General features: G+C 35.4%; 1 protein-coding gene across 2 annotated transcripts in view; it reads left to right on the plus strand.

Annotated features, from left to right (window-relative positions):
• The window catches only part of CALCR (calcitonin receptor), a 175,640-nt gene that overhangs the window by 108,751 nt on the left and 53,516 nt on the right, over positions 1-13,373 (plus strand). For both annotated transcript variants that reach the window (XM_058183018.1, XM_058183019.1), the window contains exons 5-7: positions 3,513-3,625; positions 5,082-5,173; positions 7,313-7,439. In XM_058183018.1, coding sequence (XP_058039001.1) covers positions 3,513-3,625; positions 5,082-5,173; positions 7,313-7,439 — 332 coding nt within the window. The remainder of the gene's footprint in view (positions 1-3,512; positions 3,626-5,081; positions 5,174-7,312; positions 7,440-13,373) is intronic.

Genomic DNA, 13,373 nt, shown 5'->3' on the forward strand with positions numbered 1-13,373 from the left:
ATAATAATAATAGTAATAATAGTAATAATAATAATAATAATAATAATAATAATAATAATAATAATAATAATAATAATAATAATAATATTTTAATTTGTATATATTTAATTTGTATATATCATGCTTATAAATATAAGCATGAATTTAATACATAAAATAGATACAAATAGAGGAAACGTTAGGACAGGGACAGTAGGAATGCTGGTGCTCTTATGCACGCCCCTTACAGACCTTTTAGGAATGGGTTGAGGTCAACGGTAGACAGTCTTAGATTAAAATTTCATCCATTTTGGGATGAAACCACAGAATCAGATAGTGTATTCCAGGCATTGACCACTCTGTTACTGAAGTCATATTTTCTGCAATCGAGTTTGGAGCGGTTCACTTTAACTTTGTATCTATTGTGTGCTCATGTATTGTTGTGGTTGAAGCTGAAGTAGTCATTGACAGGTAGGACATTGTAGCAGATAATTTTATGAGCTACGCTTAGGTCATATCGAAGATGGTGTAGTTCTAAGTTTTCTAGGTCCAGAATTTCAAGTCTGGTGGCATAAGGTATTTTGTTGCGGGCAGAAGAGTGAAGGACTCTTCTTATGAAATATTTCTGGACACATTCGATTGTATTAATGTCTGATATGCAGTGTGGGTTCCAGACAGATGAGCTGTATTCGAGAATTAGTCTAGCAAATGTTTTATATGCTCTAGTTAGTAGTGTGATATTACCGGAGAAGAAGCTATGCAAGATTAGGTTTACAACTCTTAATGCTTTTTTGGCGATGATGTTACAGTGGGCTTTGGCACTTAGATCATTAGATATGAGTACTCCAAGGTCCTTGACAGAGAATCATCTAGAAGTTTGTGTTCACTCAGTTTGTATTTTGTATTCTGATTCTTTTTGCCAATGTGTAAGACAGAGCATTTGTTGGTTGAGATTTGGAGTTGCCAATTGTTTGACCATTTCCTCACAAAGTCAACATCTTTTTGAAGGGTAGCAGCATTGTTGGTTGGGTTAAATATTTTTACATCATCGGTGAAGAGAACACAGTTGCTTATAATATGATCGCAAAGGTCATTTATGTATAGTATGAAGAGTGTTGGTCCTAGAATATAATTAGGAATATATGGTAAATTGCAATAAAATATAATGAAAAAAACATTAAAAAAGAAAACAAATATATTAATTAATGTGACAAATTTTACAAATCAGTTGATGGATACTAGGTCTATCGGAATGAAAACTTTATTGCTTATTATTAGGAACTAAAGATAGAATAAGAAAATCCAAAAGCTGATGTTAGCCATACAAAGTTCCTCTGTTGATTTTCAATATATGCAAAGTAAAAAGGACATCTCTCAAAGATTTTAAAATCCAGGCATACATAGATAGTAAAGTGCAGTTCATCATACAGCTCAATCCCCAATTGTGTAGGGCTTTAAATATCACATTAGCACCTTGAGAAATGAATCAGTAGTGTTTGAAGCTGTTACGTTATGAATATTACATGTCCATTATAAGGTGACTATTATTTGTATCACATTTATTATTGGCTTCATAAAGGCCCAGCAAAAGGTCAACAGAGAAACTACCAGTATTTAAAAACATCAAAAAGATTTGGTCTGACTTATATTGTTCTGAAGCAGCAGAGTATTTGAAGGACTACTTCTCCAATATATAGTTACTGTCAATCGAAGGCAGTTTCAAGATACTTAAAGAGTTAGCTGAGTGGTTTTCATAAATAAATCTTTTTCTGCAGTGTTTCCCATCACATTGGGATTTCCCTTTGTAAGTTATTTCTTAACATAACGCTTGAAATGAAATATTTGTATGAAGAAAACCAAGGTCAAAAAATATACCAATAATTTAAATAAAACTTACCCTTGAACTTCTAATAGAATTGTATTCCTTGTTCATTGTTTTAATTTAAAGGAATAAGCAGTTAATTTGCTTTGGTGCTGTTCTTGTGATTATTTTCTCCAAGGAATATTTAGGGTTATGATTGTACTTTTAAAACAAAACTGTAGAGCTATTTATTGGTGTATTAAAGTGAAAAATAGGATAGCATTCCACTAAATTAATAAAGGATCCTGATAAATAGAACGAAGGAAATGAATTAACTGCCTCAAGCAGATACAGAATGCCAAAAATAGTGTCTAATCGCTAATTTGTTGTAGTTGAAGTTTTGCTTCTTGGGAAAAACTGTTTTTGGAATTGTCTAAATAACTGCAACACTGTAATCAATCTTGACTGCTATGTACTTGATATATGGGCAGCCATTTGTGAGACAGTAAAATTTCATAATGTTCAGCAAGCATGTTAGCTATTATATGAATATAATTAATCAAACTAGGATTTATGATAGTAGAAGGCTCTGTTGTTGTGAAACCTGGCCAATGTGTAAGTATGCAGCTGTAGAGGGAATAGGGAATAGCCTTCAAAGAGAAAGGTCTACTAACAATTCAGAGAAGATCTACTAACAATTCAGACATCAGAGAAGCGTAGCTTGAGTCCATTCCAAGAAACTAATTTGAGTAAATGTCTCGGAGCTCCCTATTTCACACAAAGATAAGTGAGGGAGGCCGAATCACATTCAGAATTTCAAGATTCTGTTGTTGTACAGCACAGTAACTGAGTAGTACCCTGTTTCCCCCAAAATAAGACCCTGTCTTATATTTTTTTGAGCCCTGAAATAAGCGTTTGGCCTTATTGCCATGCACTCAAAAGCCCAATTGGGCTTATTATCAGGGGATGTCTTATTTTGGGGAAAACAAGTTTGTTCTAATTCTACGTGGCATTGGTTTCTTTGTCTGGTCTACCTTATAGGGCTAAGTATGTTGTAGTGATTAGTCCATAAGGCTATAAACAGTACCTTAAGGAGCTATATAGTTTGTAGTAGGTAGTTGCATGTAAAAATGTAGCAATAGTGGCATTACTCCATCAAACAAACATCTGTAATTATGAGAAATGGTGAGGCAGCTACTCTGGCCAATAATGATTTTTTTTTTAAATGAATTTTGAACTGTTAAAGAATAAAACAGTTATTTGGTCAGTTCATGTTTAAGACAAAATATTCCTGAAATTCTTCAAATGTACTTGCCTATGGGACCATCCTTAATTAATTTAGTGAATGTGTCCACTAAAATGAGAAAATAATGTTCAACTAAGAGGAAATCAGAATTAAAGTGTAAAAAATTATATCCATTCAAATGCATTAAATACAAGTAGGCTACAACTAATTTATCTCATATATTTTGATTATACTGATTCTGTCACTGAGGCTTACAGTGAGCAAAATATGTTACAGGAAGTGATTAATGCTACTTTCTTTTTAATGATTTGCTATTTTTACAAAATGAAATGAAATGGCAAATTATCACAATTTGTCTCACTGTTGTGATAAATGATTTTTCTTTAATTCCAGCCACACTTAATTAATATATAAAAAGTAGTAGGCTTTAATATATAGGCATAAGCTTCTCAAATGAATTAAATCCAGTGAATTGTTAATTCACAGAAATAGCAACAAAACATTGTGATAAGACAGGAACATGGTTTCGGCATCCAGAAACCAATCGAACCTGGTCCAACTACACACGCTGCAATTCTTTTACAAATGAAAAGCGTAAGGTAAGTTGTTTAAATTTTAGAAGGGTTTCTGATAATCCTAACTTTTATCCATCTGGTTTTTTTTTTTCATATTAATCATGGATGCAGTGTAGAAAAATTTGTCTGTATTTCAGCCATGTTTAATTATGCCACAGGAAATCAATGTCCAACTCACAGGTTTTATACAAAAACTCCTAATATAACACCAAGGCCTATAGTTCTGTATCCTGGGTGGCTATCGTTTAAAATTGAATAAATTTACATATTATGAACTGTAGGCAATCTTTTCTCTCTTTTTTCCTCCATTATTGTCCTTGATAGCAAGGACAGCAGTTTTGCCACGATGCTGACCCCATTTGGGCCAGCTATGAACTTTAGAGAGAAAGGAACACATTTTTCATCTGTATTCCTCCCGACTCAAAAATTGATAAAATGTCAAAATTACACTGGCCTTCACTAAAGTTTGATGTATTAACTTGGCTTTAATGAAGACAAAAATGGTGGCATTATAATCCATGTGAGATTTTAAAGACTGGTGAAAATGTCTGAGCACATTCCCTTTACATGGCTGATGAGTACAATCAGAATGATGCCTGACTTTCATCTCAATTAAAAAGAGGTATCTGAAAGCCTTCTATATATGAAGAGATAAGTAAATGATCATTGAACTTTGCAAGGAAGGGAATGCATAAAGTTTGTATATGTTATAAAAATGGGTGGGTATATTTTACATCTTTCCTTGTATTCTTTCTTTTTTTTTAAGGTGACCTGGATTTGAATTTCCATTTTTTAAAAAATATTAAGCCATTTTTACATGTGGCATTTAGACTGAATCATGCCTTACTTATTACATTGTAATCTGGGAAAAGCCTAATTAGATTTATATAAGATATTCTGTAAAATGCTGAGGACACTATATGACCTTTCATTATAAGAAATAATTCTCAAGGTTTTATGTAAATCTTTATAAAGTTGACTTTTATATGGCCAATTATAGAAGCTTGTCATAATACCTATTAAGAAGATAGTTCACGAGGGAAAATCTTGCCATAACGAATCCTAAATGCAGAGGCTTATTAAGGAGAAATAATGTAGAGCAGAACACAGGTTACTTTGATATGGCTTTGAACAGATGGACTATGTTTGGGCAGCTCGTAGCAGCACCAGGAACAAAGATTATAAAATCAAGAAATCAAGTAGAACAGACCAAGAAAATCTATGGTAGTCAATGAACAAAGGACATTAATTATGCATCTATGTGAATATATGTATGCTTTTATAAAATAATACTATTTATAACGTGTACTCTGTAAATGTGAACACAATTTAATTCATTTTTAGAGTTGGTGCCATGTATCTAAAATGAAGTAAAAGATATTCCAAAGTTTGGGTTCACTGTTACTACTATTTGTATCTCACAATAATTTCTAAAGTAGCTCTAAACTATCTTCATTTTTCTTTGTCTTTTAAATTTCAGATGGTTTTCATAGTTTATTACATGACTATAGTAGGACATGTATTGTCTATGATTTCCCTGTTGATTTCCTTGGGAATTTTCTTCCATTTCAAGTGAGTGCATCCTTCAACTATTTATTTCCTCTTACTGTTGTATGTGCAAGTATTATAGAAGTATTTCTTTGACTCATATAGTTCAGTCATTTGCTTACTGGCCACATTGGCTTACAAATGATTTTGATCTATCTGCTATGTGTGCCAATTCCCTATAATAGAAGTACCATGTTTTCTTGGAGTCATATGCACCTGTTTAAGACATAATGCACATTCTAAGTGTTTCTCTGTAACTAAAGGCTGTGTGAACAAAAATAAAATACAAAGAATGATTTGACATAATCAAATGTGGCAAACATTAAATTAGGGCCTTATATAACATTTTGGGAAGAGTTGATGATTGCAAACGAAGTGGTTGTACATCATCCGTAAAGAAAGGGATGGAGTTTGGGGTTGGTTTAGGATTTAAGATTTAGGTTTGGTTTATGATTTAGGATTAGGACATTGCACATCAGAACAACTAGACGCAAGAACTGTTTTTTCCCGAAGGCCATCACTCTGCTAAACAAATACTGTTTGACATCAATACTGTCAAACTATTTACTAAATCTGCACTACTATTAATCTTCTCATCGTTCCCATCACCAATCTCTTTCCACTTATGACTGTATGACTGTAACTTTGTTGCTGGCAATCCTTATGATTTATATTGATATTTATTGTTCCTGATTGCTTATTTGTACCCTATGCTTATCACTAAGTGTTGTATCATTAAGTGTTAAATTGTACCCTATGACCATCATTTGTGTTGTAAATGTTAAATGATGAAGGTATCTTTTCTTTTATGTACACTGAGAGCATAAGCACCAAGACAAATTCCTTATGTGTCCAATCACACTTGGCCAATAAAAATTCTATTCTATTCTATTCTATTCTATTCTATTCTATTCTATTCTATTCTATTCTTTCTATTCTATTCTATTCTATTCTATTTTACATAAAATGAACATCAACTCAGTGGGAAGAATTTCTATGTGTATAAAGAAAATTAAAAGGTTAAAAAGGGTTGGTAATATTTTCACATTGCTGGAGCTGCTATGTACTATCACTATAGCATATGCATCTCCTCAAATTTTCCAAAACTCATGAGACATCACTCAAATTGCAAGATCTGATATTATTTTAACAGATCACCAACATATTATGCAAGATATCAAAAGCTCGCAAGATTTCTGAATCTATTTTTGATGATATTTCAGCGATACTGCAATTTTGGGATAGAGGAGGTAGATGATTTGATAAAAGTTCTCATACCAAGAAGAATTGTGTAATTGGTTATTATCATAGTGGAAGAAACCAGTTTGTGTGATTCCCCTCAATATTGCTGCTATTTTTTATTTTATTATTAGCAAGCAAGAATAGTTTCCACGTTTTGTGGGAGCCTCAATTACTTAAACTAACTATAATGAAGTCTAGAAAGAACTAGCTGTGTTAGGTATATGAACTTCTCAATGGTATATGAAATTCAATATATAGCTATCTAGCCTTTATTTAATAAAGGGGAAAGTTATTTTACTATTCAGACTACTGTTGACTGTTTCAAAGTTGTTCAGTGGGCTTAGTGATTTATTTGTAATAATTCTAGAGGGAAAAATGGCATAGTTATTTTCTCGATTCAATTGACTTTAACAAAGCAGAAAGAATGTCTTAGAGTTGTGGGAACCAAGAAGAAATCACAAACCATGCAAGGAATGAAATTAAATATCCCTAACATCAGAAAAATTCCAAATCAAAATTTCTTACTCAGCTGATAACTCATTCTGAAAGCATTTTGTAATTTTAATATAACGTTCCAAAGAATCTGACTATATGTGAGCTGGTTTTTTTTTCATAAACTATATTAAATATAATTAAATATATCTTATTATCGAAATAATTTTGTGAATTTTTCTTCCACTTGATCATGTACATAAGAAGTCCCCTAACTGTGATTGAGAAAGTATGTAGTATGTAAGCAGTTGTAAGAGGGAGGGAATTTTTTTCCCATGGCTTCACTGCCAGCTGTATTTTTTTCTGACTGCCTGTGTCAGATTGCATATTTAAGAAAGAATTGCTAACTTGTTCTTGTTATAAAAGTAACCTCAGAATCAACTCTAATAATTTCTAATTTTTACTATATTTGTGGTGCATGTTTTTCAGGAGCCTCAGCTGTCAAAGGATAACACTGCATAAGAATCTATTTTGTTCATATGTTCTTAACTCTGTGTTTACACTTGCCCACCTCATTGCAGTAGTGCCTGACCGAGAGCTGGTCAAAAAAGATCCAGTAAGTATTTTGTTATACTTCATCTTGAATAACTGAACTTAAAACATTGAAAGTTAAAAGACCTTCCTGCCTTATTGACACAGGATGTAAAAAAAAGTTGCCACCTATTTTGATAATGCAGTGTTGGAAGAATATTTTTAAAAAGTGTCAAATCAAGTTTATTTCGTTCCAATTAAATCCCGATACTGGCTAGAATTTTTAAACTTTTATAAATAGTAGACCAGAAATTTTGGCTTAATAAACCATATTGTGGATGTGTAATATACTGCTGCATAAATCCATATTCCTACTTCACTCTTTGCTTAGATTTATGTTAAATCCATGTTCAGAATTATAATATATTACCCTCCATATCTAATTGATAACTGATTTTTATTTGTTGACCTGTTTGAACACAGTAATCATAATCTTGAGTTTGGGCACAGCAAAGCTATTTCCTTCCTCCTTTGTATAATTGGTCACAGGAGAAATTTAGAGTAGTAGCATGCAGCAGCATGCTGGATGATTGCTTATTAAGCCAGGATTCTTGGCTTAAAATATTATACAACTTTATGATGGAATGTGTTTCCAGTCCATTATAATAAAAGGGTAATTGGCTTCAGGACACATTGAACTGGAAAAGTTAGGTTTTCAACCTTACTCTGCTTTGATCTTCATCCAAGTCTCTAAGTAATCCACATAAATACAATATAAGAGCAAGGAAAAGATAGTAAAGAAATTCAGAATTAGTAGAAGAAACCATTATTTATTTTATCTACAAGATTCTGATTAAGCAGCCAATTTTTTTAAAAAAAAGATTTAGTCTCAAATACCATTTGACTATTCAATTACTTGAAGCTTTTGTGAGAAAATAGTATTAATAGGTCAAATATTAGATCTATAACTTTATAATCTTATCTGATGTATGATATTAAATGTAGGAAAAACATAACTGGATGTGGAGTGCGCTCTAAAAGTCAAATCTTAGCATCTTTAACTAAAAGTTGTAAGTAGTATATACTATGAAATGCCTATTTCATGTCTGGAGAGATGCCAGATTGACTGGTTTTTGACCTGAGAACTAGCTAGTTCAAATTAGAAAGTCAGGGATGGAGGAAAATCCAGGAATATCTACTTTCAACTATAAAAGCTCACTACATAATTTCAAGTGACTCTCATCTCTGAGAGACTCTTATCTCTCAGCCTATCCTTATTGTTTTCAAGATGGATGTTGCAGGAATAGTTTTGGTGGGTTATTGAGAGTGGGGCTAGGAAGAGGATCTAATAAATAAATAACCCACAGGACCACATCTCTCCACTGGAATCGGACTACCTGATTGTACCAGAAGCTTGTTTTCAAGGAGGTCAGAGGGACCAAAGCTGGAAGCACTGTTGTTTTGTAATGGGCTGGCTCTTAGAATAGTGTACTGTGGCATTTATATCGGCCCCATGCCAGTTGCCTTCCAGAAGCCCTGAATATGGAGCTTTTCCAGAGGACGTTTGGAGGTTGACACCAGATACTATTTTAGACTGTGGGTTTTTTTCCCCTGTTTTTTTTTTATTACATGTAGTCCTCAGCTTGCAATCACAATTACATATCAGATCTGATTTTACAACCATTTTTTACCACAGTCATTAAACAAATCTGGCTTTCCCAATTGACTTTGCTTGTCAGAGGCCAGCTGGGAAGATTGTAAATCACAATGAAATGATTGTGAGTCATTGTAACCATTGTAAATTTAAGCTGGTTCCAAGTGTCCCAATTGCAGTCATGTGACCATCGGGGTGGTATGACTTTTGTAAGTCAGGTCATAAGTCAAGACCATCATAACTTTGAACCATCATCAAATGAACAGTTGTAAGTCGAGGATTATTTGCACTGGGCATTGTTTGTTTCATATTATGACCAGCAAAGAGTCTATTTATAATTGAGGTGAGATATGAATTCAGTCAGCTTCCCACAGCTCCTAGAGAAAAAGCAGCAAATAAATTTAAGAAGTAAATATACTCTGCCAGATCTTCCTGTAAAAACATTTCTGTCATTATTTGAGACTTTTTCAATTAATCTTTAAAGAAAAGATAATCATCATGGAAAGAGGATTAATTATTTATATTTACATGGAAATTTATGATAGAAATTAAATGTAAACATTCATAATAAATGGAGGTAAAAGTATAATTAATAACTTACTATAATTCAAGTCAGACAAAATTTTATATAAATATCTGAGAATGATTGCCAAATGAGAAAAAAAAGTTACTGTATGATTTATGGAACAAAAGAAAAAAAAAGTATTTCATATTATAGTAATTCAATAACAAAAATACACACTGAAGCTTTTTGCCCCAAAGATAAACATTCACATTTTTCAAGCAAAATTCAGGGTTAAATTTTTGTTATTTTGTTTTATTGTTCTTGATATTCCCTCCCAACTGTCATTGTGAGTGTATGCATTATCATGTACAATAGAGTTGCATATGGTACAGTAAAAACCTATGAAAAATAAGTTGGAAAACTAAGCCTGATCTGTCTTTGTATTATTGAACAGATTTGGATTATCTATCTTTTTTCATCACTAAAACTAAATAGTTATCACTAAAGCTGAATATCCTAAAGATATTTAATAATAATAATAATAATAATAATAATAATAATAATAATAATAATAATAATAATAATAATAATATTTTAATTTGTATACCGCCCTTCTCCCGAAGGACTCAGGGCGGTGAACAGGCAGATAAAATATAAATACACACAATAATTAAAACATCCCTTAAAAAACTAATTTAAATGCCCAAAATGTTAAAAAACGTACTCCCCCGTAAAATCACAAAATTTTAAAAACCCATCCAATAAAAATAAAAATCAGGCTAGTCCAGCCATACGAAATAAATAAGTTTCAAGTTCGCGGCGTAAGGTCCTAAGGTCAGGTAATTGTCGAAGTCCGAGGGGAAGTTCGTTCCACAGAGTCGGAGCCCCCACAGAGAAGGCCCTCCCCCTGGGGGCCGCCAGTCGACACTGTTTGGCTGACGGCACCCTGAGGAGTCCCTCTCTGTGGGAGCGTACCGGACGATGGGAGATAGAAGCCGGCAGTAGACAGTCCCGTAGATAGCCCGGTCCTAAGCCATGGAGCGCTTTAAAGGTGGTAACCAATACCTTGAAGCGCACCCGGAAAACAACAGGTAGCCAGTGCAGTCTGCGCAGGATAGGTGTTATGTGGGAGCTCCGAGTCGTTCCCTCAATAACCCGCGCAGCCGCGTTCTGAACTAGCTGAAGTCTCCGGGTGCTCTTCAAGGGGAGCCCCATGTAGAGAGCATTGCAGTAGTCCAGGCGAGAGGTAACGAGAGCATGAGTGACTGTGCATAAGGCATCCCAGTCCAGGAAGGGACGCAACTGGCGGATCAGGCGAACCTGATAAAATGCTCTCCTGGAGACGGTCGCCAAATGGTCTTCAAAGGACAACCGACCATCCAGGAGCACGCCCAAGTTGCGTACCTTCTCCATCGGGGCCAATGATTCACCCCCGACAGACAGCCGCATCTGCAGCTGACTGTACCGAGGTGCTGGCATCCACAGCCACTCCGTCTTGGAGGGATTAAGTTTGAGCCTGTTCCTCCCCATCCAGACCCGTACGGCTTCCAGACACCGGGACAGCACTTCAACAGCTTCACTGGGGTGGCCCGGGGTGGAAAAGTACAGCTGGGTGTCGTCAGCGTACAGTTGGTATCTCACCCCAAAGCCACTGATGATCTCACCCAGCGGCTTCATATAGATGTTGAACAGGAGGGGTGAGAGAATCGACCCCTGCGGCACCCCACAAGTGAGGCGTCTCGGGGCTGACCTCTGCCCCCCTGTCAACACCGTCTGCGACCGGTCGGAGAGATAGGAGGAGAACCACCGATAAACGGTGCCTCCCATTCCCAACCCCTCCAACCGGCGCAGCAGGATACCATGGTCGATGGTATCAAAAGCCGCTGAGAGGTCTAAGAGGACCAGGGCAGAGGAGTAATCCCTATCCCTGGCCCTCCAGAGATCATCCACCAGTGCGACCAAAGCTGTCTCCGTACTGTATCCGGGCCGGAAGCCGGACTGGAACGGGTCTAGATAGACAGCTTCATCCAGGTACTGGGGTAGCTGACATGCCACCACACTCTCTACAACCTTCGCCGTAAAGCGAAGATTGGAGACTGGCCGGTAGTTCCCTAAAACAGCTGGGTCCAGGGAAGGCTTCTTGAGGAGGGGTCTCACCACTGCCTCTTTCAAGGCCGCGGGAAAGACCCCCTCCCGCAAAGAAGCATTTGTGATCCCCTGGAGCCAGCCTCGTGTGACCTCCTGAGTAGCCAGTACTAACCAGCTACCAGTACTAACTATTTGTAGTTTCCAAAGTGTAATATCAGTATAGACATTTCAAGCACCTGAATAATTTAGATAGACTTTCTATTTTAAGAAACCTTCTTTTATAGGACTAAGATGCATGGCCTATTATCACCTGAAAAGTATCAAGTACTTATATTTATTGTGACATAGACATATTCTCTAATGAAAAGTAGAATATCATCATTAAGTCTTAACAGATCAGAAAGAATAAACTGACTCCAACTAATGCTATTTTCAGTTGGATTTTGTTTAATGATGGATGCAAATAAGGATGAACAATAGATCAAATATATAATATCATTGGGTTCACGATTTATCCATCCAGAATTAAATTACATTCTAGTTTGGGTAAGTCTTTACTGAATTTTAATCATCTGTTAAAATGATACACAATTTATTTATTTTATTTTATTTATTTAATTTTGTCATAACAATATACACAAGCATCACACAACAAGATTATATAATATGTAAACATATATATGATGAGAAACAAGGAAGTATAAGCATATATAGGGAAAGAAACAATAGGACAGGAACGGTAGGCACGTTTGTGCTCTTATGTACGCCCCTTAAAGTCCTCTTAGGAATGGGGTAAGGTCAACAATGGATAGATTTTGGTTAAAGCTTTTGAGGTTATGAGAAGAGACCACGGAATCGGGTAATGCATTCCAAGCACAGACAATTCTGTTACAGAAATCATATTTTCTGCAATCCAAATTGGAGCGGTTGACATTAAGTTTAAATCTATTGGTAGCTCTTGTATTATTGCAGTTGAAACTGAAGTAGTCATTAACAGGAAGGACATTACAATGAATGATTCTATGAGCTAAACCCAGGTCCTGTCGAAGGCAACTGAGTTCCAAGTTTTCTAAACCCAGGATTTCAAGTTTGGTGGGAAAAGGTATTTTGTTGGTTACAGAGGAGTGGAGAACTCTTCTCATAAAATACCTCTGGACACGCTCAACTGTATTGATGTCAGAAATGTGGTATGGGTTCCAGACAGGCGAGCAGTAATCAAGAATTGACCTAGCAAATGTTTTATATGCTCTGGTCAGTAGTGTGGTGTTTTTGGAAAAGAAGCTACGTAAGATTAGGTTAACAACTCTTTTTTGCTATGTAGTTGCAGTGGGCTTTGGCACTTAGATCGTTAGATATGAAAACTCCAAGGTCTTTGACAGGGTGGGGGTCATCTGTAAGATAATGTCCATCAAGCATGTACTTAGTGTTTGGGTTCTTTTTTCCAATATGTAAGACTGAGCATTTGCTGGTTGAGATTTGTAGTTGCCAAATTTTAGACCAAGCGGTTAGATGATCAAGGTCTTTTTGAATGGTAGATGTATTATCGGTGATGTTAAACAGTTTGACATCGTCAGCAAAGAGAACACAGTTACCTGAGATATGGTCACAAAGATCATTTATGTATAGTATAAAGAGAGTTGGTCCAAGAACGCTACTTTGAGGAACGCCATTCTTGACAGGAACAGGATTTGATAGAGCATTACCAATTTTAACCACTTGTCTGTTAGACAGAAAAACAGATATCCAATTGTGTAGGGGTCCTGAAATGCCAT

This window comes from Ahaetulla prasina, chromosome 4 (assembly GCF_028640845.1).
Source record: "Ahaetulla prasina isolate Xishuangbanna chromosome 4, ASM2864084v1, whole genome shotgun sequence".
Lineage (NCBI taxonomy): Eukaryota > Metazoa > Chordata > Lepidosauria > Squamata > Colubridae > Ahaetulla > Ahaetulla prasina.